The sequence below is a fragment of the Lissotriton helveticus genome, chromosome 11 (genome assembly GCF_964261635.1).
Source record: "Lissotriton helveticus chromosome 11, aLisHel1.1, whole genome shotgun sequence".
Lineage (NCBI taxonomy): Eukaryota > Metazoa > Chordata > Amphibia > Caudata > Salamandridae > Lissotriton > Lissotriton helveticus.
In genome coordinates this window covers 658,911,419-658,938,228 of record NC_136072.1, presented here as the reverse complement: position 1 = coordinate 658,938,228, position 26,810 = coordinate 658,911,419, and the positions used below count along the sequence as shown (strand labels likewise).

General features: G+C 43.3%; 1 protein-coding gene across 1 annotated transcript in view; it reads left to right on the top strand.

Moving 5' to 3' along the window:
* The window catches only part of LOC144791743 (zinc metalloproteinase-disintegrin-like lachestatin-1), a 4,387,327-nt gene extending 4,361,861 nt beyond the window's left edge, over positions 1-25,466 (top strand). Inside the window, exon 17 of the mRNA XM_078666511.1 lies at positions 24,994-25,466. Coding sequence (XP_078522637.1) covers positions 24,994-25,022 — 29 coding nt within the window. The 3' untranslated portion in view covers positions 25,023-25,466. The remainder of the gene's footprint in view (positions 1-24,993) is intronic.
* The last annotated feature ends 1,344 nt before the right edge of the window (positions 25,467-26,810 follow it).

The window sequence follows — 26,810 nt, the reverse complement described above, 5'->3', positions numbered from 1 at the left end:
TGGTCCATGAGACCACTGCTTGCTCTTAAAAAATATTTTCACTACCAGTCACAAAGGGGAAGGGGTCACATGGGTGGGGACCTCTTACCGTTTGCAAGTGGCATACCACCAATTTGAAATAGGTGGTAAACTGCAAGTGTCTTGCGACCGCAAAACAATCCTACATTGAAGTGCGAGTCGCTGTTAGGAAGGGATGCCCTTAGCATGCCCCTGCCTAATAGCGAGTCACAAAACCTATGTTGTGAGTCGGTAATAGGTTACCAACTTGCAAAACAGGATTTGTAAATAAGGAAGACCTATTTTGCAGTCCTAAACAGGCTGATTTCGTGTTTGCGACTGCAAAAAACGGTCATACATCTGGCCCATAGTTAATAAGTCGCACCAAGGGAGTAGGCTGTAAAATAAAATGCCACTCACTTCGACTTTTTTTTTATTTATGTAATATTTGTTTATCAATTTCAGTCAAAACAATGACATCAAGGAACCAAAGTTCTGTTACAGTGGAACAATAGGAAACAAACCCCACCACATCCCTCCTCTACCCTTCCCTTAGGCAGAATAAACAGAGGTCCAGTACATTGAAGAAGTACATGTGGTTAACAGCTACACATATGCAAAAATAATATCAATGACGGTGTTGTAATTTAGCAGTGATTAGGTTAAACATTAGCAGAAGACATCTTGTATTTAGAGACTATCTTGTCCGTTGTGTGGCACCCATTTTGTATTTCTGGCAGCCATTTTGTTTGCCATGTGCTCGCAACGTGCTCTGTCCTACCTCCCTGTTAACTGCTCTTGAAATCTGCCTAGAGACGAGATATATTTAGCCTCTTCTGCTTCGCACATGCTCAGTTGAGCTTACAGCTGTCCTCAACTTGTAACTGTCAGGATGTGTCCACCAGAATTAGCTAACAGTTAGCCCTCCCACTTGTTGCCTGTACACTCTCTGTATGACCTAATATGTACCTACAACCAGCAGTCTGTACTTGTAACGCCTTCATTTGAGCCCCTGTGTGGGTAAAAAAGGACCAAGCTCCTTCCATTCAGTGTGCTGCCTCATACACTACCGAAGGGTGTTGTGTGAACGTAGTTCCACATCATGAGGTTTAATAAACTTAAGAGCCGTTTTGCGGCTCTTGCTGTTGGTTTGATGCCTTTGACGGGTAAGGAAGTTTAGTAACACTTACTGCAGCTTTGTTTGTATGATTGGCCAGTATTGAATTTCGTTTGACAAATATATATGTGTTGCAATACATATAGGCAGGTAATGAGGAGATTTTTCTCTATTTAAAATTGTTTGAACAGCGCAACATACGAAGAATACCTTAAGCGCTACTTTTGATTATAATACTGCATATTTTGCACTATTTTTGGCATGCCTATTTCCAGCACACTTCGTAGGATGTGTTGCTTTTGTAGTGGTACCAATTTGAGACTCGACGAAGCACAACCAGCCCCCCCGGAGGGGACGCCTAATAGGGACATGTATATTAAGTATGGTATTTCGTCCATAATGTACAGCACGTTATGGAATAAATACACTCGTAAAGATCCTGAGTTGCGTTGGCCTATGCATGGGTCATTTGATTTACGAAAGATTCAGCATGTGGAGCAACGGATTTTTAAGCGAAAGTCTAGGCAAGATATGTTTGACTGTGTATGAATGTGGGAGAAAGAAGTGAGTGAACGAATGAAGTGTGAGCAAGCCTTCATTGAAAAAGAACAGCGAAAGAACAGCCATGCGCAAGCATTGGAAATGAAAGATAGGGAATTGAAAGAAAATAAAGAGAGAAAAGATAGGGAGCTTCATTTACAGGGAAATGGCCAATACGTTGTTCGTAGACTTCTTTATCCTATTCTTAATAAACCCCAAGATGACTCTCTCTTATTAGATCGTTGTCCACCTCTGTATACTCTTCCTTCTGCTCCTTATGAGTCAGATGAGGACTCTTCTACAGACCAGGACAAAGCTAGAGAAACTCGTTCAATGTTATCTGCTGAACGTGCGTCTCAGATTAGATCTGCTGTGTGTAAAGCCGTTCGTATTACTATCACTACTTCTGAACTTCTAGATAGTATTAAAGATTGGCCTGAAAGGGAGCAAATATATTTTATCGAGACATTTGCCGCAGAGGTTATTGAACGATACAGGAAATATTCAGTAGAAATAGAGCCCGATGATGTAGCAGCTGATTATAAACAATTACGTGCCGGTCTTTTTGTCTTCTCCCAGGTGGCTGACACGATCAGACGCTAGGTTAAACTGCATGTTGAAGCAGCCTGTTTGCGAGAGGAGAAAAAGGCAGCAGACGCAGCTGCACCAACATCTCAGATCAGCATGACACAAACTTCTACTCTTGAAACAAATAAGAATGTTGTAATTAATGTGAAGCCCATGCGGGAAGCCTAAAGGAACGGGTACAAATGATGATAAGACTTCTACATATGCTAAAGGTTATTTTATTTATAATTGGGTTTACTCTCCTTGGAATTGAGCAGATGTTATGGCCCTTAAAAATACATTGCCTGATCCGCGAAAGAATCCAGCAGCCTTTTGATGAGGAAGTTGAGGGTGCAATTAGTTCTTGTACTATGACTTTGCCTGATATTGATTTGTTTTTCGGATTAATATTACAGCCTGATATGTGGAGAACTGTGCGTAAAGTTGATGTCCGTGCAACATTTGGAGCATTATGGAAAGATTTAGAGCAGTTAGATGAAGAAAGAGAACCTGCACAGAAACCGTGTCAGTTAATTTTAGACCTTCCGGCAGCTATATTAGTTAAGTTAAAGACGATTATTCCCCCTAAAAAAGATAGATTGGACTGTATTAACGTCGTGTAAGCAAAAGGCAGATGAATCAGTTTCAGATTTCTTAACACGCTTTGAAGAGGCATTCTACAATTTTAGTGGCCAGTCATTAACAGATGACACAGGTAGGCATCTGTTTGTCGAAAAATATGTTGCAAACCTTTTCCAGGAAAAGCTAGTCGCCTAAAGGCCAGTGAGAGTTCATGGACGACCTCTTCTACGGTTTCTCTCTTAACCATGGCTCAGTATTATGAGCGACAAGAATTAGAAGCTAAAAGTACTGAGGATAAAAAGTCCAAAGAGTTCAAAACAAAGGTTATGTTAACTCAAGCTTATGGACCACCTTCTAGACGTAATGATAGAGGCGCAAGTGGATCTTATGGTTTGTCTTTTCCTTGAGTTTGAGTTTAAAATATTTCTTAAGCGCGCGTACACCGAGCGGTTTCATGGCGCTGTAAAGTACTAATAGCCTGAGGGGGAGAAAGACAGGAACACAGAAAGAGGCTTTATGGTGAGAAGGCTTGTGTAAACTATACTCGTTCAAATTTGTCTGTTAATCAGTGTGCGTATTGCAAGAAATTTGGACATTGGCTGTCTGACTGTCCAGCACTGTGTGCTCAGCAGGGTTCACGTGGTCAGGGACAAATGAGAAATCGTTCAGGATATTCAGGGCCTAGAGGAAGCACAAATGATCGTGTTAGGTTTAATGCTAATACACATGGACAGGAGGGGTCTAATACTTTTGACAGAAAGAACCAATATCAAATGTCCGACTATGTGCCGTCTGATTTTCAAGATTCTGCTTATGCATAGGATTGCCTAGGATGGGGTAAGGAATCAGTTGAAGTTCCAGTAGATTAGAGGGGTCCCTATGTTACAGCACATGTTTTGGGTTCTACTGATCAGTTTTATGGTTGATACAGGAGCTCCTCGTAGCGCCTTGTCTAAACAATTGGTTCCAAGGGCTCCCCTGTCTGGCTTAACTATTACATCGATAGGTTTCGATGGAACACCTTGCCTTAGCCCATTGTCACAGCCACTTGCACTCCATGTTGATAAGTTTACTGCTCCATGTCCGTTTTTGTTTTCTCCAAACACACCAGACAATATTGTGGGTCTTGACATGCTCAAATATTTCAGGGCTCCGACACGATGTTCTCCCGAAGGAGTACGGGTTATTTTAAATGACAACTACCCCATGATTGAGAGATCCTGTTTTGTTAAAGAGGACATTGCATTAGCTTCACTCCCTAGTACCTTGTGGGCTACTTCAGACACCGATGTAGGACAACTGGTTATTCCACCAGTACATATCAGTGTCAAGAAGGGTGCTTTATTGCCGAGACTGCCTCAGTATAAAATTTCTCTAGAAGGAGAAGAAGCACTTATACATATTGTACAGGATTTGATTAAGGTGGGGGTTGTGGAAGAAGTTCCTTACAATGTTTGCAATAGTCCGATTCTTCCCATTTTGAAAAAAGATACTGACACAAAGATTTAGAGATTCATCATCGATTTGAGAGAAGCCAACACGATTGTAGTACCGCAGTACCCTGTAGTATCTGACATAAAGATATTGCTTACCCTGGTCCCTCCAACAGCAACTACATTCTTTGTAATTGACTTGAAGAATGCTTTATTCTCGATTTCTATTAATCCTGATAGCTGATATTTGTTCGGTTTCACTTTGAATAATAAATCATACAGATTTTGGAGATTTCCTCGAGGGTACACTGAGAGTCTGAGTATTTATAGTCAAGCCTTAAAACGACATCTTGATTTCTTTACTTTGTCTGAAAGAGTGGCTCTCATACAATATGTCGATGACATCTTGTTGGCAGCTGATACGCCTGAGCAGTGTGAAAAATGTACCTTGCCCTTGCTTTCTTTTCTTGCTACACACCACCATAAAGTATCACAGAAGAAATTGTAATATTGTAGACCGAAGGTGACCTATTTAGGACACCTTCTGTCTAAGGTGGGCCGTGCACTGACACCAGATCGTATTCAAGCAATTTAAGACACCCGAGTAGCTTCCACACAGAAAGATGTCCGTGCATTTATTGGTTTGACTTCATTTTGTAGGCAATGGATATTGGGTTTTTCACACATTGTTAAACCTCTTCTAGCACTTTTGACTAAGAACACTCCGATCCCCCTTCCATGGACAGATGAATATCAAAATGCTTTTCACCAGTTAAGACAAGCTCTTTGCTCTGCACCAGTGTTAGGCACACCAGATTACACGAAGGCCTTTACACTCTATGTACACGAGAAAGATGGATGTGCATTGTCAGTTTTAGTACAGACACACGGTGACAAGCAGCGTCCCTGTGCATATTTTTCTGCAGTTCTTGATCCTGTTGCTCGTGCGTTGCCTGGATGTTTCCGTTCAGTTGCAGCGACAGCAGTGTCCATACGTCAGAGCAAAGGGATAGTTTTGTCACACAAACTGTTGGTGCTAGTACCCCATGCAGTAGATGCCCTTTTGAATCAGACTAAGACACATCACTTAACTAGTGCTTGTTTGACAGGATACAAATTGACACTGTTAGCACCTCATATTACCTTGAAGAGGTGCGCGACACTGAACCCAGCCACTCAGTTGCCACATCCTGCGACTCAGTCCCAGTCAAAGGAACCTCACGATTGTATATTCCTTACTGAGGAACAAAGTGTCACATCGATTTGCAAGATACGCCCCTTCCAGATGTAGATTGGGAGGTATGGGTTGATGGGTCCTGTTTGAAGTTACCAGATGGCACAACCTCAGCTGCACATGCAATCACAACACTTGAGACAGTAGTGGAAACAGCTCGCATACCACAGTAGTCCGCTCAAGCAGCTAAACTAATATCTTTGACACAAGCGTGTAAACTTAGCACTGACTTATGTGTGAACATTTACACGGATAGCCGCTATGCTTTTGGAGTGGTTCATGATTTTGGCCTACTCTGGAAGGAAAGAGATTTTCTTACATCCCATGGGATGCAGATAATGCACGGAGGCTTAGTGCATAATCTCTTGACTGCACTTACATGCCTGAAGAAAGTTGCCATTCTGAAGTGTAGCGCACACAAGAAAATCATTGACAAAATAGGACAAGGCAATGCCTTCGCAGACCGTGTAGCCCGTGAAACTGTAATGCAGCATAGCACTACATCCATGCACATAGTAAAATCACAAGTTGAGCATTGGCATGATGCTAGAGAGGAAGTATTGGATATACAGAGATCTGCCTCTGTGGAAGAACTTGAGTAATGGTCTAAATAAGGAATGGTAGATGATGAGGGTTGTTGGCGTAACAAAGAAATGAATAAATGGAAATTGCCTGCAGCCTATTTACAACCTATGGTTCAAATGGCACATGGGCTGGCACATGTTGGAGCCCTAGCAATAACTAAATTGCTTACACAAGTCTGGGAGCATCCTGAAATTTCCAGCACAGCTAAAAGAATAGTACAGTCCTGTTTGATCTGTTGGCAGTATAATCCTGGAAAAGGGACACAAACTCCTACAGGAGGGTTTGCTACACCAACCGCACCTTTTGAAGTTTTGCAGATGGATTACATCCAACTTGAACGCTGCAATAATCTAAAATACGTCCTAGTGGTGGTATGTGCCTTCAGTAAATGGATAGAGGCGTACCCTACAAAGGATAATGCTGCTCTTACCACAGCAAAGGTGCTTCTGAAGGAATTTTTTCCTAGGTATGGTGTTTGTAAGCTTTTGTTAAGTGACAACGGACCTCATTTTATTGGGCAAGTTGTTGAGTATGTCCTGAAAGGGTTAGGGATCAAACATAAATTCCATACAGTCTTCCACCCGCAATCAGCAGGATTGGTGGAAAGGTATAACTCTACTTTAAAATTGAAGCTGGCAAAAATACTGGCTTCAACGTCCCTAAAGTGGCCAGATGCACTACCTTTGGCATTATTATCCATAAGTTCGGTGCCACACTCATGATCAGATCTTACCCCGTATTAGGTGGTATTTGGGAGACCGATGAACATTTGGGGAGTTCCTAAGCCACACCACATACATGATGTACCTTGTGTTCTGTTGAATGATTATTTGGCACAGTTAACCGACAGTTTGATCACTATTCATGAACAGGTTCGCGAAGCTCTTCCTGACAGATCTACAGGTGAGGCCAATGAACTCCGTCCGGGTGACTATGTGATGGTCAAAGTCTTCGACAGATCGAACAGCTTGGAACCGAGGTAGTGAGGCCCGGAGCAGGTGCTTTTGGCTACAATGACAGCAGTTCAAGTGACGAACAAAAAGAACTGGGTCCACAGCACGCATTGCAAGTGTGTGTGGCCTGCCTTGGTGGAACCTGCTGCGCTGACCGACCATTGAGAGATTCTGGAGACGGAGAAAGCTCAAGCTATCTCATCTGATGAATCTGCGGAAGTCTTCCCGAAACCACACAATTCCTGCAGCATCGCGATACCACTTGAGACCGAGGAACGAATCTGCAGTGTTGAATGAGACTCGTTGAGCTACCGCCCTGGGTTTGTGAAACGGAGAGTCAATGTGGCAAGGGGGGGGAATCAGCCCTGCATAGTGTAGTGTCACCCGTCTTGGCCCGTGGTGAAGAAATCAACGGCTGCCCAGGGAGAAGAGCTCCAACGATTGTTTTCAACAAGTTTTTAGAAAGATCAATCATCACTGTTGCTGAAATGAATAACAAAAGAATTATGCCCTGGTGGTTATGGCAATAATCAACTGGTTTGTTGAGAAAGTGGCTCCTGCTCTCATGAGCAGAAGCATCGACAATCCAACCTGAATAACACATTCATCCAGATGTTGCATCATACACAAAATGCCACGAATACAACCAATTATTGGGTGTGTGGGGTGATACCTGCACACGAGAAGAAAGGAGGAACGCCTTTTATTCCTCTACCGTTTTCCCATAATGGTTCTTGTCAAGCTTGGCATGCTCTTTTGTTTGCTTTCAGAAAGCCTTCAGTTGGAGAAATTATCTTTCGTCTGAATAAAGTATGCTACCAAGATAAAGATGGTTATCCTCAAGCCAAAGGGACTAAATGGGAATGGGAAGAATACCAATCGGGCAATATTTCGACACCATATGTCATCACGGATATGAGGAACATTAAAGACAATGGACCTTTTGCTATTTCTGTGACCAGAGCTAAAGCAGAACTATGTATAAGTAGTGTTGAGAGAATCCCAGTAGGACGGAGTGAATGTATTTTGACATTGATTATTGAAGGAGCTAACAGCAGTAGTTTTACATCTTCACACAATTCGTATTTTGTATGTGGTAATAAAGGATACTATCAATTACCTGTTTGGTGATCCGGGGTATGTTACATATCATTTTTGTGGCCACCTGTGTTCTTGGCCCCTCCATCATATCACCTGAATTTAAAGTTGTATAATGACATTTCCAATACAAAACAATAAGCACAGAAGAAGTTGACCAGACAGACACCACTTTGCAACAATATGTCGATTTCAATTTGGGTTTGTTCTTTTCTGTGGGTGCTGCATTGAATAGCAAAAAGATAAGGCGATTAACTAGTGTTGTGGAAGCTGTCACCAATCAAACAGCTATGGCACTTGGGAACATTACAGAGGAACTACAAATTGCAAGGATTGTAGCACTTCAAAATAGGATGGTGCTTAATGTGATATTAGCTGATCGAGGTGGTGCATATCGCATCATTGGTAGCAGTTGCTGTATATTTATACCCGATCACTCACTTTCAGTATATAATGCAATCTCAAAACTGCATTAGATTGCTGCAGAAATTCACCCAGAGACTGGTACATGGACATTTTCAAACTGGATATGGACACTCTTTGCTACTTGGGACTGGAAGCTACTGACTATTCTATGTATACTACTAGTGATACTATTTACATGCTGTACTTGTATACAATGTGGTCCTATGCTTTGCTCAAAGTGTGTCACTGCTGGTACACCTGCCAAAAGAAATATTGCAGATATAAAAGCACAGCAAATGTTAAAGAATGAAATTACTGAGATGATGAACATCAATGTATAGGACGCATATCTAGATTACCCCAGATAAACGAATGTCTTCAGCTAATGCTGAAAGGGTCGTCTGTTGTAATTTAGCTGCGATTAAGTTAAGCATTAGCAAAAGACATCTTAAATTTAGAGACTATCTTGTCCATTGTGTGGAATCCATTTTGTATTTCTGGCAGCCATGTTGTTTGCCAAGTGCTGGCCATGTGCTCTGTCCTACCTCCCTGTTAACTGCTCTTGAAATCTGCCTAGAGACGAGATATATTTAGCCTCTTCTGCTTCGTACATGCTCAGTTGAGCTTACAGCCTCACTAAGTCCTCAACTTGTAACTGTCAGGATGTGTCCACCAGAATTTTCTAACTGTTAGCCCTCCCACTTGTTGCCTGTACACTTTCTGTATGACCTAATATGTACCTACAACCAGCATTCTGTACTTGTACCGCCTTCATTTGAGCCCCTGTGTGGGTATAAAAGGACCAAGCTCCTTCCATTCAGTGTGCTACCTCATACACTACTGAAGGGTGTTGTGTGAATGTAGTTCTACCTCATGAGGTTTAATAAACTTTGTCTTTTCTATTCCAGTTTCTGTGCCAACTTCTTTCTATTGGTCTGAGGACTCTGCAGAGAAGGGAGAACCCCTAGCACTGGTAGGCATTGCTGAGGCTCACTACTACAATGGCATTAAACAAAGTCCTCCAATAGGGCTACTATTATGTGCAAACAATGAAAGCACATCGGACACAAGAGGCCACGCACAGTAGAGCAGCAATTTGGACAGTGTGTGGGCCTGAACCTGGAACTAGTCAGTGTACACATTGGGAAAGTGCATTGTTTATACAAGTTTACAGCAAGTCTGGTCTGGACAACAAGTATGCAGTGAGCGGAGCCCAGAAGTCTTTGGGGCGAGAAGTCTCAGGCAACTCCTCCGCGTATGTCAATAGCTGAGTTTTACAATACAGCAAATCCCAGAGCCATTTTTTTATCATCGGAGTGGTTCCCGCACCCCAACATTGAGCTACAGCTCTTTTGGCAAACAAGGTAGACACAGCAACTATGCGTCTGTTACAGGGCTTGAGGCGCTTTACATATCCTAGTAGGCAAAGTTCGGGGGTGCAGTGCACGGGTTCCAATATTATATCAGTAAGCAGTTTCGTCTCTTCACACCAAAAGGCAAACACACCCGCACATTGCCATGCCACGTGTAGAAAGTCTGCTTCAACCATTCCACACCGCACACAATTTGCAGTTTCTCGCAAGCCATATCTATATAAATGTACAGGGGTAAAATATAATCGGTGTAAAATTGTGAAGTGAATTATTCTGAGGTTACAATTGGCCGTGAGGCGACTGGTGAGGGTACAACATGCCGTCCATACATCCGGCGTGAGGGCAGGCCCCAGAAATGCTTCCCTTCTAACACAGGAAGAGTGATCATTCTGCTCCCGCTCTCACAAGGACGCGTTATAAAGTTTAGTTATTAGACTCCAATGCTCTTCTCCCGCAAGCATCGCCTGCAGTGCCCGTAGAGTAATAGGTTCCGCGGGGTATTCTGGATACACGGTCTTGACGGCCTGCCGCACCCGAACTTATGAAAAGCCAAACATAAAGCTACAGTCCATACCTTTCTGCACATCTAGCAGGGTTTTAAATTGACCATTTGTATACAGATCCCCCAGCCTCGAAATACCCACTTTGGCCAACGCGCTGAGAGCCTGCCCCTTACGTGCCGAAGAAATATCAGGGTGCGATATCATAGGCAATGATGGAGCATAAAGGTAGGATAGCTGAGCTCGTTCCGCCAGCATCCGCCAGCCCCACGCTGTGCATTGTATAGGGTTTATCCCAGTCCATGGGCTGCCCCTGCCCCCCGATAGGGTTGCCGCTTGCACTGACATTGTAAGTACTGCATCCGATTCTACCGCCACATGAGGCTGATACCGCTGTGGGAAGTGCCAATAATGCGCAAACTGTGCCTGTGCACAGAGGTAGTACAGTCTAAGATCTGGGGCCTCAAATCCTCCCCGTTCAAATGGCTGCACCAACAGATTCCACCTACACCTGGCTTTCTTACCGCTCCAAACAAATATCGACAATGAGGATTGAAGGGTTTAAAATAGCGCCTTATTCAATTTGATAGGGATATTGATGAAAAAGTAAAGTTAAGGTAGGAAGGCCATCTTCACAACTGCTATCCTATCAGCTAAGGAGAGAGGCAGGTGTGCCCACCGCTCAGCCTGATCAGTAATACGCTTGACTGCGCAGCCATAGTTCACTGCGATCACCACCTCTGGATCCCCATGCAGCCAAACCCCAAGATATTTCACGGGGTCCGATGTCCAGGTTAGTGGATATTCCAGTTCAACCTCCTTAGTGTGCCCCGTCAGTGGAAACACCACCCACTTCAACCAATTGATCCCTAGATCAGAAAACCGTTCAAATTCAATATACTCCCGGAGCAGCTCTGGTAAATACACCTCAGGTTTTCATACATATAAATAGCATGTCGTCGGCATACAGAGAGACTACAGAGAGACGACCAGCGGCCTCTGTCGGAATCTCAGGGCAGCTGCCGCATGCTGTTGCCGGAGTTTGCAGGCTAGGGGCTCAAGTGTGAGTGAAAATAGCATTGGTGATAGTAGGCATCCCTGCCGTGTGCTGCTTTCAATAGGGATCGGAGACAACACCCATCCATTCACTCGCAACCCAGCGATTGGGTTTTTAAAAAGCACCCTAATCCATTTTTTTAAATGGAGGGAAGCTCATCCTAGTCAAAACCGTGCACATGTAGAGCCATTGCAAGGAGTCAAAAGCTTTTGCTGCATCTAGCAGCACTGCAACTGCTTGGAAGTCGGGGTCAAAATAATGTAAAGTAGAAAAGATAGTGCAGAGATTAGGTGTGGTAGAACGTGCAGTGACAAACCCAGACTGGTCAGGTAGAACCAAGAGAGGAACCAATGGTTGTATCCTAGTGGTGATCATTTTTGAAAGAATCTTTGCATTGATATTAATAATCGGCCTTTAAGAGTCGCACTGATTCGAAGGCTTGTCAGGTTTCAACAGCAGAGCCTCCTTGAGAGAAGACGGTAACGTTCCTGTTTCATATACTTCCGCATATACTTCTAGTAATCGAGGAGCAAGTTCCGACGCATATGCCTTATTGTATTCACCTAGCAGGCTGTCCATACCAACAGCTTTGCAAGTCGGTAAAGACATTATGGACATCTTAACATCCTCTTTGTCAAACAGATGTACTAGGTATTCTCTATGTGAATTTAGGAGCCAACCTAATGCAACATCATCTAAGTATGAGCCAATCTCTTCAGGTGACAGGGCACTTTTAGCAGCGTGCAGTCGGGTGTTGAATTGCACAATGACTGCACTAGTCTGAGAAGTAGAGTAGTGAGCAATCCCATCAATGTCCTGCGTTTCAGTTATATGGTCCCGGGAGCGCGACGCTGCCAGTTTTTGCGCTAGGGAGCATCTTGGCCAGCCTCCTTCACCATAGTACTGAGCCGTCTTCCAGCAAGAGCAGTGTAACAACTCCTGGTCAACTGCTTCCTTATGCTCTGTGACCCTTAAGGAAAAAAATATCCTTCCACAGATATTGATTCCAGCACTTACTATTAAAGTGCCAGTGGAATTTTTTCTCCTCTTAGTACAATGCCTTAAAATAATGCAAATTTGCCAAAAATGTACATTTACTAGAAATAACTTATTACTTTTATTCTTACCTTTTTTCTCACTATCTTTCTTTTCTACATTTCTATTATCCTCATTTATTGATTTAATCTTGCTTTCCTTATGTCCATTCTTTTCTCATTTCATGTGCTTTCTAGCTTTGTGCTCTTATCAATATTCTAGTTTAATTTTCTTTTCCATCTTCCTATTTTTCTCTTCCTGTTTCCTCCTTTCTTTCAGCCACCCTCCAGTACTTTTGTCTCGCATTCTTTCCATCTTTCCTCATCTTTTGTTTTCCTTCCATTTGTTGAGTTTTTCTTTTTTGTGTTTACTTCTTTTGCCCGTCCATCTATCACTCAGTTCTACTTTCCATTCTATTTTTCTGCTTTCCTTCTTTCTTTGTCTTCTTCCATCTTCATTTTCTAACCTAATTTTTATTTTGCATTTTAATTAAGTCTCTTCCTTTTGTCACTGTTTTTAGTCTGATGCACAGTTATAACCTGGTACTTCATTCTTCCACTGTTTATAAGTGTCTCCTTCTGACTTCTGATAACATTCCAGCCACAGATGATAGTTAAGAAGGGCTGTAAAACAAATATTCTGTCCCAAGCATCCCCGCTTAAGCTGGCATATCGGGTTCTTCCTTATGCCCGTCAGTCACACATGTAGACACTCACTAAGCCGGCATGGCCCACAAATACCAGTCTAATGGGATGAGGGACTATCATCTATCATGATGATATGAAGGAGCACATGGCCATTTCCTTCCTAACCGGTAATGTGAAAGATGTCTGAAGAACATAGCATGGCTTAATAGGTAGTAAGTAAAGCAGGCCACTACAAAGGATATCACACAGTTTTCAAATGTCAATATTGTATACCATGGACACTTTTCTACCCTTTCGGGGTAAAGAATAATTTAGAACACAACCTAATTATACACATCCAATGTAGAGAGACAATGTGACAGTGTGCAGGTGGTGTGCCACCCTACAGAATCATAACTGAGAATACAGAAATATAGTGTTCTCTCTCATCTACACTATGATTAGTACCAGTAATCTGGATCACACATTGTAAGAGGGAGAACCACAGATTTTACATCAATGTTTTTGAAATCTGTAATACATAACCTAACCTCAGCGCCAGACAACAAGATGACACATGTGCGCAATGGTGCAATGAGTTAGCCAAAAACATAATTTTGTCATTTATTGGACATAGAACAACATGGATGTTGTGTATGTCAAAGTAAAGCACATACCATCAATTCACCTGCATTCAGGTTAGATCAGCCTTTTCCACATTCGGGGATGTACAGTGGCAGAAAAATAACATGACGATTCCGGTGTACATCCAAATATTGTCTAAGATACTCATGTATCAACACGTAATATGACCAGGTACAACTAGATGTATAGATAGCAGGAAATCCCCTGTGTGCCCCAAGTCATTTTCATGGGCAAGAGGAAAGATGACATAACACACTTCTGTGAGATTTCAAATCAAATAGACACAGTAGTACTGCAAGAGTTACTCACAGCAATGCAGCATTTGATCACAAATCAAAGACACACTTCCCATCCAATGTGCACAACATGTGAAGAATTGCAGTGACTGAATCACCAGAGCACTCATCCAAGGATCCAGACTGTGCAGCATGGTGTCACCTCATGCACACACCACATCCACTATGACAGCTTACAAGGGCATTTAAGGAGTGTCATAGAGGAAATCTGCACTGCTATTGCCAGCGCAGATAAACAATGAACAAATACCAAATACTGTCAAAGCTATGGTCTACACTGGTACCAAGGTGTCTTGCATTGCAGTGTACACAGTCTATTTGTTCAATTGATAAACTGGAAAATGTTTACATTAGCATATTGCCCTGTGTAAGTTAGCATTCGCTGCACCATTTTCTTTGCAGACTCCATTTTAGGCTATTTGAAAGCGATGTAGTTTAATTCTGAGAAATGCTCCAGTCTAAGTTTTGTTTTTTTCATGTAGGCCTGTTCCAGTAATGAGTACACTGTTCCTTTTAGCGCATATCTTTCTCACTAGATAGAGGCCCTCTCCCACTTATCTGGTGACGGGCCCGACTGGAACAACATTGGACTTTGCTACATCCACAATGATGCTGTTATTATACATGTCTAACTTTATCCTCATAAAAAAACTGTAGACCCACATGGCTCATGTGCAGCAGACACTGCTTGAGTCTTCTCTCTACCTGCTCCATTTTAACAAAGCAATCACTGTATCTTGTTCCGATTGGTCCGAGTTGTGTAATCAATGTGTTAAGTATACCGTGAAACCTTCTTGACTTGTACTAATATGTTCACCATTACATGAATTAAATTGCCAATCTGTCATGTACCCGTTGCGATCTAGTTCAACCTCGTTTTTAATGGCATGTAATCATTTACCAGAAAAATTGTCTTTTAATGATGTAGCCCGGTTTGATTCATGTCAATCAATCAACATGATACCGTTCCTTTAACTCTCGCAATTACCGAACCTCATACCAGTTCCTCCTCCATCTATCAGACCCTCCCGTTCCCAACTCCGTACCTATCCGACTCCGCCACCTCACTTTACCCCACCCCCTGGCTCCCACGTGACATTGACACTCCCCCTTTTCCCCACCTTAGGCTTCTGGAATCCTAGGCGTCTCCTTGACAACGCCCGATCCACTCGGTCACTTCCTTGTTGAACCTTGGTACGCTCTCGTCTCCCCCCGCATGATTGAACCCCCGATCCCCCGGGCCAACAAGCCACTGACTTTTACCTGCCCCTTTTCAGAATGATTCTTCTTCGACTGAACCCCGAATCCAACGGACATTCCCTCGCTGAACCTCGCCAACCAAGGTACGTTCTCGCTTCCACTTCGCCTGTTTCCTCCCTGACCCCCCGAGCCAACATGCCACTGATTTTTTCCTGCCCCCTTTTAGATTGATTCTTCTCCGGCCTTCGGACACAAGATCACACCCACCGGAACCCTGCCACTTACATTAACCACCCGATTCACACGTCAGCCTGGGACTTTGCCATTCATCACCGCTCAGTACCACGCGCCATTCTAAGTTACCTATGCTCCTTTTCTCTGATTACAGGCCCGGTTTATACAACGACGAAATTGAATCCTGTTGTCCACGATTACCACTGGAAATACCTATTCCATCAGCTACTCCTCCCACATCTCCACTTCGCCCCTTTGTACCTTCTGCCGCGCCTGGCCAGTTTTTCAACAGCCTATAGTTGACCATCTTTCTTGCCCCTTCCTCCCGCGCCGAGTCAGACACCCGACAGTCCTTAGTTCATTATCCTTCCTGCACTACATGAACTACCCATCCCTATCCCCCACCCCCATACCAGACTAACTGTCAAATGGCCCCCAGCTCTGCCGGGGCTCGCTAGCTGCTTACAACCCTCTCCAGTTTTGCCAATCGATTGCGATTTGTTCACCTAACCGCCAGACATGAACATCAACTTTTTCCACGGCTGCGCGCTAGTCTGCCGACCTACCCAGTTCCAGCTACGCCTGCGCTTCCCCTTTCCTCTCTCCTCCACTTACCATCACCTTTCTCTTCACCCCATGTACAGCATCGTATCCACACCCACCCTGTCCTGATGAAGATCCCAATTAATGAGGATCGAAACGCCGTCGACCATCCAGCGCAATAGGAGGCGCAGCTCACAATATGGTTCATCCTAACTACAGTCAACCCAAATTAGAACCTGTGTTTTGTAAATTCATCTGGAGCCACATTGTTTAATTGAATCACTGTATATATCTTTAGCACCAGTCACTACGCGCCGTTTATGCTTATTACATTGTCACTTGCATCGCCACCTTGTCTATCACTTGCACATCTTGAGCACCAAGTACAATTAGGGTTGTATTAATTGTTTTTACTACAGTGCTGCCACAACTGTAATTTGCTTTACCTATTCTTGATAAATATGGTGCCATGAGCACATTTCAAATAATCAATGAGTCTCCATATTTCCTTGCTGATAATGTCTACGGCATATCCTATCTAATTGTCTTTCAAATAATACCAGTTGGGATACTGTTTGTTTATTCTGATTATCCACCCCAATCCCAATGTGGTTGATGGGTTTTTGCTCCTGTGCTTTATACAGAAAAAAAAACCAAAGGCAGGAGGGCACAGAAATACAGGGGAAAAATGAGTGGCACAGAAGGCAGGAGGGATGGGTAGACCTGACTGATGTTCCTGACTGATGTTCCCTTATCTGACCCCTAAGGAGAACTCTATGTTGATGGCTCATGTTTTAAATGATCAAATGGCAACACAATGGCAGCTTATGTTGTCACCACATTACACGCAGTGGTAGAGACATCACAAGTCCCCTTTCATTCATTTGGCTCAACCTGCTGAGCTTGCTGCTCCTATTCGAGATTGCGAATTGAGCGAGGGACTGGTTGTCAACATCTATACTGAAAGCCAGTATGCCTTCGGGTCACTCATAATTTTGGGTGACTCTGGGCAGAGAGAGGGTAACTTACTTCCCATGGTACCAAGATTCAGCATGGGCACCTCATATTGAGGCTTTTGTCTGCTTTAGCACTTCCCAAGAAATTAGCTATTATTTAATGCAGTGCCCACAGAAAGGTTACTGATGACGTTGGTAGAGGAAATGCTTGTGCAGAGCAGACAGCTAAGGAAATGGCTCGAACAAAGATGAAACGTACGATTGTTGCAGGTCCAGCTGGATGGGTTCCTGAAGTTGTTATGTTCGAGAATACCCTTGAAAGTGTAAAGGAGATACAAAATGAACCTACAATTGAAGAATTAGTGAAATAGCAGGAGAGTACAGCACAGTTGAATGAGGAAGGATGTTGGATTGATAAATGGATGAATGTTGCCGGAAGCATATGTTCTTCCTGTAGTTACTATGGCACATGGTACAGTCCACATCAGTGAAAAGGGCATTTGTAAGCTGTTTGCCCCTGTATGGCATAATGACAATATCTCCAAGACAGCTACGCATTTAGTGAAATATTGCATGGTTACATGATGCATAATCCAGGGAAGAGTACCCCGACACTACCTAGTAAATTTGCACCACCCACTTTTCCTTTTGAGATCCTGCAGATGGACTATATTGTATTAGAGAGCTGCAACAATTTTAAATATGTTTTGGTGGTAGTATGTACATTTAGTAAATGGATTGAGGCATTCCCTACTAAAGACAGTACAGCCATTACGACTGCAAAGTTGCTCCTGAAGGAGTTCTTTTCTCGTTTCGGCTTTCCCCGAGTTATCTGGAGTGACAACGGAAGTCATTTTAATGTGAAAGTGATTCAATTGATTTGTGAGGGTCTCCCTGTAAAGCAAAAATTCCATGCTGCCAATCATCCAGAGTCAGCGGGTTTGGTTGAGAAGTATAATGGTACTCTCAAACTGAAATTGGCAAAATACAGGAGACCACATGGTTAAAGTAGTCAGATGCTTTAGCGTTAGCTCTTTTATCTACAAGTACAACAGCATATTCTAGGACAGAATTATTTTTTTACGAGGTCGTGTTTGGGTGCCCATCAAATTTCCTCGTCGGTTTTCTGATATTGAGTACCCGGTATTGCTTGATTCCTTTGGCCAGTTAACAGAACGTTTACGTTCTTTGCACCAACAGGTGCGAGCGTCCCTTCCTTCCACACCAGATGGAGCCGGCCACGATATCCAGCCCAGTGATTTGCTCTTGTGCGCAACTTCCAGAGGAAGAAAAGTTTGGAGTCGCGCTCGAAGGCTTCTGAGCAGGTTCTATTTGTGACGCGTACTGCTGTAAATGTTGCAGGCCATAAGAACTGTGTCCACGTGACCCACGGTCAGAGGGTTCCCTTACCATTACCCTACCACCGGTCAAGGACAGCATTGGAGACACAGAGTGCGAACAGGTGCCCCGGTTTGTTCCTTTCAGCGATGTCTAGCGGACGTGGACTTGGACGTCGACGGATAAAGATAATGTGGATGTGTTGAACAGGGCTGTTCTGCCAGAAATGTGCCTTTGTTCACTGATCACACAGTGCCTGGGGCTACCAGGTACAATTTGCGCCCTCGGCAGAGGGAAACTGCATCTAAGAAGAAAAGAGATTAAGGTTGGACTGCATAAGACAGATTTTACTGAGTTATAGTACCAACAGAATTAGTTGAGATCAGTGAAGGATTTCTACTTACTTCAATTTAGTTATTTGAATATTAGATAGGGAAGACTGGAGTATACCCTGAAGGCATACCATCTTGATTGATGTGGGATACGAGCTTAGGACAGAGCAAGCTCCACCACCGGTGTTTAAGAGTGCCAACGTATTGATGGACAACAAGAGACTGTACCAATGAGGCTCTGATGGACACTGGGAACTTATATATTCTACTCACACTTTGATCCCTTTTTTATCATCCATTATGCATCCTTTTGATAGACAGGTTGCTGAGGAAGAGTAGCCAGTGATTCTTTTTGCTCAGCATAATATAGTGTGGACACGCAAACAGAGAGTAATATGTGTTGCTCTTGTGGTTTTGCTGCTAATCATATTGTGTGGGGTATCATGGGTTTTGGAAAATGATCAGGATGTATCTTTATGTACCAAGGGTAAGGTTATTCCTCCAATAAGAAAGAAAAGGTCAGCCCAGAGATATATATTTCTAGACATACACAAGAGATTCTTTGGAAAAGGGACAACTTGCTACCCCACCAAATATGTTACTAAGTTATGGATTGTATATCCATTGTCACTTGTCAATTGTAGATTTACCCGTCCACCACAATTTACAGAAGTGAAGGGAGTCTTTGGTTTCAGCTATCCAGGCCCTTGTTTATATTTTAGAAAGCCACTGGGAATGTGTTATCCAGGCTGCAATAATAACACTTTTATATGGAAGAACAGAATGTTACTTTGGTGGCATGGCATTACAAGGAATTGATTGTTACCCTGGAGGCTGGTTATTATCCTGCTTGTTGTCCTATTGTGAATAGCACAGACACTTCTTTGTATATCAACTGTTCTGGAATAGTGTTGTAGAAAAATGCGGTCCCTTTAGTGAATGAAAAAGATCCAAGTACTTTCGGAATGAACACTAGATATGCTGCAGTAGATTAAGATGGACCGATTTATGCACAGCCCTGGTTTTACTTTTTGTCTTAAGATACCTATTCCAACGTCCATAATGGCACAGACGATGAGGTCCTTGGTGTTGCCCTTAGGTGTGCCGTGTAAATATGCTAAGCCTAATGTTCGCTGTGTTAAAAGGACTTTAGCAAAGGAATTCTGTGAGGGAGTGACTGATATAGAGGTCAATAATTATAATAATGGGATCACTTTTGGATACATCCTTTCTTCCATTTCACTTTGGGTGGTACCTCTATGGCCAGGGTTGAAAAAGCTAGAGAATATATTGGGTGCAAGTTGTAAATTTTTTCTACAACTACCATAGCTGCTTTACGCGACATCACCATTCAGTTGTAGATTATGCAAATATATTCAGAGCAGACTAGATATGCAGTTGATTTCATTTTAGCTAAGAGTGGTGGTGTATGCACAGTAGAGGGAGACCAGTGTGTAGTCTGGATCAAGAATACGGAAAAGAATAATACCAAGCATATTCTAGACATCCATGAGAATTTCATGGTAATGGAAAGTGGAAATTGGTCTCTTTTTGGTGGCTGGATTTGGATTCTTGAAAAGGTGATGTACCTGATTGTGATAATGGTGTGTTGCTGTCCTCTTATTCAGTGCCTCCTCTTCTGTTGCTCTTATTGCACCACTGTTCTCAGCCCTAAATGAAAAATATCATTTCATGAAACTAATTCTGCAATTATAGTACAGAAAGAAATAGAGGACCTCATGAACTTTGATGAGGGCTTTTCAAGACTTCTTCCCTACTCACAGTTTCCTTCACCAATGGTGAAAATATGGAATGCTCATAAGGATTCATTGTTATCAGGGTCAGCGTCCTAGCCCCAGCCCCACGCTTGCGGTCCCGCCCACTGGACCTACATAACCCAGTGCGCCGAGCCCGTCTGCGCCCATCCGCTCCCGCCCGACTCTAGACGCCAGGGATCCTGCCTGTCCGTCCGTCGACTCTGCTGATTCGCCCTCCACGGACAGCACTGTGAAATGGGCATCATCAGATACACAAACTTAGAACTACATTGCCTCAATCCAGTCAAACGACCTCTACCTACAGCCCAGCCCTCCAGCTCCCAACTAAAACTTGCGACAACCAAGTTACCAATACAAAAATCCCGTCAAACTGACCGCGCCTCCAAGCCCCAAACTAACCTAGTATGTCTATATTGCAATGCAAGATCTATGGCTAAACACTCGCTACAAATCTGGGCGCTCCTGGACTCAGTCAAACCGGATGCATTGTTCGTAACGGAAACCTGGCTCCAGGAGTCATCAGCACCTGACATTGCAGTAGCTCTGCCCCCCGCTTATACAATACATAGGCTTGACCGCCCTGGCATAAAAAAGGGGGTTGGAACGGCTATAATCCACAAGGCATCTATGAAAATCCATATAAACGACTCCTACCTCGAAAGTTGGGGCGAGATGCTCATTGCCACTATGACCGTGGGCAATAAAGAATCATGGAAGATAGCCCTTATTTATAGGCCCCCTGGGTCCAAGACCCATTTCCCAGAAAAACTAGTGGAAGCAATAGCACCCGATGCCCTCACCACAGGAAACTTTCTCTTGCTAGGAGATTGTAACTACCATCTCGAGCAAGCCCTTGATCCTCAAACCATAGACCTAATTACCAACCTGGATGCCCTACAGCTACGCCTACTCCCAATAGGCCCAACCCACATAGCTGGCCATACTCTTGACCTTGTCCGCACCAACTCCTCAAAAGTTGCGATCACACAGATCGACCCAGTCTTTTGGTCCGACATTTTATCATCAAATTTGCCATCAATAGCATACAAGCCCTGGCAGCCTGCACGACCAAACCGAAAAAGAGCAGGCCATGGAATAAGATCACCATGGACGCCTTTGCCGCCCACTTTACTCCTCCTACCATCTCTAAGAGCACCAACCCTAGCCTAGCTGCCATGAAATTTGAATCGGCAATCACTCTTGCATTGGATGACATCGCCCCTGCACGCGTATCTAAACCCCCCAAAAACAGCTCACCATGGTTTACGCCAGACCTGAAGCAAATAAAATTCTCTACCAGGGTGGCAGAAAGGAAATGGCGACATACAAAAAGTGTCCATGATAGGTAAACCTATAAAGCTGCGCACCGGCAGTACATGAAGGAAATAGCCGAGGCAAAAAAAATCTACCTAGGGTATAGGATCATGTCAGCAGCCAACTCACAAAGAGAACTTTTTAACATCGTTAAGGAATTCACAAATCCATCAGGCTCTCAGCTGGTACCCCCGATACCAAGGAGTGGGTAGAATCTGTAGCCTCTTACTTCCATGAGAAAGTTAATGACATCCACAAATGCTTCCCCCAGTCGACGACAACTGATCAGACCGCTGTCCCAGACGTCAAAACCATCAGACTGTCACGTTAAGAGAGTTTTCACCTTTCTTAGAAAAAGAGGTGGACCAAACCTTGCTGAAAATGAAGTCTGGAGCTCCAGGAGACCCAGCCTCTCCGCAAGTTCTATCCAAAATCTCCCCGGCACTGATCCCTGCCCTAACCATCATCCTCAATCATTCCCTACTTCACAGTTCCGTCCCTAAGCACTGGAAGGAGGCAGTAATACGGCTTATTTTAAAAAAGCCATCAGCCGACCCAGATCAACCTGTCAATTATCGACCAATCTCCCTTCTCCCACTATTTGCAAAAATTATGGAGGCCCTAATAAATAAACAGCTTGTTACCTACCTTGAGTCCAACAAATTCCTCGACCCTTCCCAGTCCGGCTTCAGGGCATCCCACAGCACTGAAACGGCCCTGTTGGAGGTAGTGGACAATATCAGACTGACTTTGGACTCCAAACAATCGGCTATATTGATCCTGTTGGACCTTTCTGCGGCCTTCGACACCATCTCGCATCGCGTTCTATTAGAGCGCCTTGCAGAGGTTGGTGTCGAGGGCGCCGCACTTCAATGGCTGACGAGCTATTTAGGTAACAGGAGGTCCAGGGTCCAGATAGGCTCGCACTCTTCCATTTACTATGACAACGATAAGGGTGTTCCGCAGGGATCCATATTGAGCCCGACCCTTTTTAATTTATATGTCTCCCCCTTGGCAAAGGTCATCAGAGCACATGGTTTTGGAACCGTATCTTATGCCGACGATACTCAAATCCTTATCAACATCAATCAGAACCCTGACGACATCAAAAGGAGGTTCAAAAACTGTATGGTCGACATACATGAATGGATGACCAGGAACTACCTCATGATGAACGCAGGAAAGACTGAGGTCATGTTGTTCGGTAAAGCCGACAAAATCTGGTCGCCAGACTGGTGGCCAGCATCCCTCGGTCCCTGCCCAGCCCCCAAGCCCTTAGTCAGGAATCTTGGAGTGATTATCGATGATAAGCTAACCATGTCTGAGCACATCAGAAAAACCGCGGGCACCAGTTACGGTTTGATGCGCAGTTTAAGGAAGATATTCAAATGGATCCCACTCTCAGCACGCATGCCCCTAATTCAGGGACTTATTGTTAACAGGATAGACTATGGGAATGCTCTCTTTTCAGCCATCAATTCAACACTTCTAAATCGACTACAGGTCCTCCAGAATACTGCCGCCAGGCTAGTACTTGATTTACCCCCTCGCTCCCCCTCTGTCCCTTGCCTTCAGACTCTGCATTGGCTGCCCATTCATAACCGCATAAAGTTTAAACTATGCTGCCTAGTCCATAAATCGGTTAATGGTCATGGACCTTCCTATTTTGAATACAAGCTCAAGGCCCATGTCCCAGCCAGAACGCTACGATCTTCCAGCAAGGCCCTTCTCTCTGTACCCAGAGTTCGGACAGTCAGAAACGGTGACAGAGTTTTCAGTAAAACCGCCCCAGAAGCCTGGAACTCACTTCCCATTCAGATCAGGCTAGAGCCTGACCATGTGAAGTTCCGGAGACAGGTAAAAACCTGGCTTTTTTAGCCAGATGAGCTGCCCTCATTCTTTTGGGGTTGAGGGTCAAGAGGTTCCTTGCCTGCTAGCGGTCTGAGACCTTCAGGTGATTTATGCGCGATATAAATGCAAAAAAATGGAAATGGTAATGGAAATCACTGTTTGTGATTTCCTGTTTTACTGATTTTCTGTTGTTTTCCTCATTGCTGTTCAAATTTTTTTTAGCTCATGCTTAAAGGAGGGTCTGTTAAACTAGTAAATGTTCACGTTTGCGCACTGCCATGTGTAAGTTAGCATTCGCTGCACCATTTTGTTTGCAGGCGCCATTTTAGGCTGTTTGAAATTGATCTTGTTTAATTCCAAGAATGCTCCAGTCTAGGTTTCATTTTTTTTATGTAGGCCTACTCCTGTAATGAGTACACTGTTCTTATTAGCGCATACCTTTCTCACTAGAAAGAGGCCCTCTCCCACTTGTCTGGTCACAGGCCCAACTGAACAACCTTGGACCTTGCAACTTTGTGTAAGATATGAGTGCTGAGTCAGTTTTTTCCTTGTATTCCATTACTTAGCTGCACTCTGGGCGTGTTTTAGTCCAGTTTTGAAATGTACATAACGTATCTCTATGCTTGTCGATTTCAGTCCCTCTGCAGCAGTCTTAGCGACTGGATAGACTGGGTTCGGCTCTGAGTGTATATAATAAACAGTTATTGGTTTGTATTCTCTATTGTTTGACCGACTCTTCATTTGGTATGGAAAGCTGAGAGGTGGTCATTAGTGACCCGGGTGACCCTAATTGAGCCACTTCCTTCAGAATGGTGCTGTGCAAACTCACAACAAATCTATTAATTTCTGTATTTTGTCCCTACAGTGGATACTGTGCATCACCATGTGTCCATAAATATCCAACAGGGTCACATACTACCACTTACATGTCCATGCCTGACACATTGAAACAGGTAGATGCATAAAACATTTGCTTGCAAAATGTGTGCCAGAGGAAGAAACTACTACAGCTACTGTCATGTGTCATGTAATTGAAAGGATGCGGATTCACTATTTGGAATAGCACCCATACATCCACACAATTAAAGCATGTTAGACAATTGCCTCAGAAAAGTTTAAGTTTACATTGTCAATGGTGACTAATCACATCTTAAAAGGCATTCACACTTTGCTCATTCTCAAAAACTGGAGGTATCACAGGGAACAACTCAAGTGGATGTGTAGTAATGTGTTAGCTTTTTCTATTTGACACTATTATGTATTAGATTCAGTTTCATGGCATGTACATGACTGAGTGCAAGGTGAATGTAGAAAGCTGGACACTGGACACACTGCTGCCTAATGAACTTCTCACCCACATCATGATTGCAGACTAATTAAACACTGTTTTCCTCTTTTTTTCAGCTGACCAAGGTGCACATATGCCATGGTGATGACACCGATCAAAAATCCTCAAACCAAGGAACATATGGCCTGCAATGTTTCACTTGGGTTTATAGTGGAACAGACTGTTGGTGTCCTAAAGTCCTGTTTTAGCTGTCTGAACATATCTGGGGGTAGACTGTTATACTCCCCACCCTCGGTATGCAATATCATACTATTTTGTTGTATACTCCACAACATATGTGTCCAGACTAATACACCTATGCTCGACAATAGTGTTGTTCATGAAAATCCTGAGGATGGAGAAAAAGAAGAATAGGACCTGAGGAAACCTGACAGTACAGCAGTAGCAACACAGAAGAAAGATGGAATCATCATTAATTTCTTTACAGAATGACACATTAATTAAAAATCACTTATAAAATATAGGCTAATTGAAATTATGAATATGTATATAATTAAACTGTCAATAAACTAACATCTTGTAAGCTTTATCATATTTGTACATTTCACTTTGGCATACTGTAGTTTATCCCCTCATGTCTATCACAAAGACCAATTATCTAGCAGAGTATATGACGCTACCTAGAACATAACTTGGTACCAGTTAATTTGTAGTGCATGTCAACTACAAAATGGTGATGGTTCACCATTGGGAAATACCATGAGCTTGGTGTGTTGTGCCCAATGCAGCACCAGGTCCATCATTCATTTGAGTTTAGGAGTCAAGGTATCCTTCTTCCGTTGGATTTATCTGAGAGTAGACTGTTCTTCTCACTGCCAGTGGTGTGTGACATCATCTTTGTGTGCTGCATCTCATATAAAATATATGTGCAAACAAAAATCCTATGAATACATGGCAATGGTGAGCAGGCTCACCTGGAAGATGGTGAGTCTCAGTAAGAATAGGATAGGGTAGAAATACCATCTGTGCAGCAATACCGTGGAGGGACAACAACACTCACCAATGATACACATAATGTCCGGTGTTGCAGATGATACTTCCACTACTCCTCACATATGTGTCACTGTAACCATAGGTTGGTAAAGGTCTTGAAATGCAAATACTGTATATGACTCAGCTTTCCACACCGTACTAACCGGAAATTGCCCTACAACACTCATCACAAACACTGAAAACATATGTTAGCCATGTAATGACTGAGAAAGCAACAGCCCTCACTGATTCTTACCTAGACAAAATAGGATAACAATGCAATGATGACAATGTGTGGATGTCCTAAGGCCACCACAATGAATGCGCAAGGGCACTCAAATTTGATAACAGGCACTATCCTTATCACAGCACACATACTGTGTGTTTCAATCCACAAAATAACTGATGCGAGTAGAGTGCATCAGGGATCCCAACAAGCTTGGCCAATACATGCAAGGTGACATACAACTAATTGCATCCTCAAAGACAAATACAATGTGGTCAGAAATTCCAAAAAAACAAAGGGTACCACAATGAAGAGGCAACACCTAGCTCAAAAATGCTACACAACCAATTGAAACATTGATTAATGGAAGTAATCAAGGTACTCATTAGCACTACACCAGTCAACATATCTATATATTTTCAAGCATAGTAGAACACAAATAAGAGCATGCACTCCTAGGAAATGGTCATGTCTCATAGTGTTGTCTGTCACCAGGAATCATGAACACACACAAATATCATATGGGTGTCACATCATTCTATGCTATCAACTCCTCACACATTCATGCACATATGGGCCCAAACATATAGTGAGACATTTGATATGCAACGTGTGCAACAGCATGCAGGACACAAATCCACACATTTTCCCATGTAAAAGGATGAGTCTAATGTG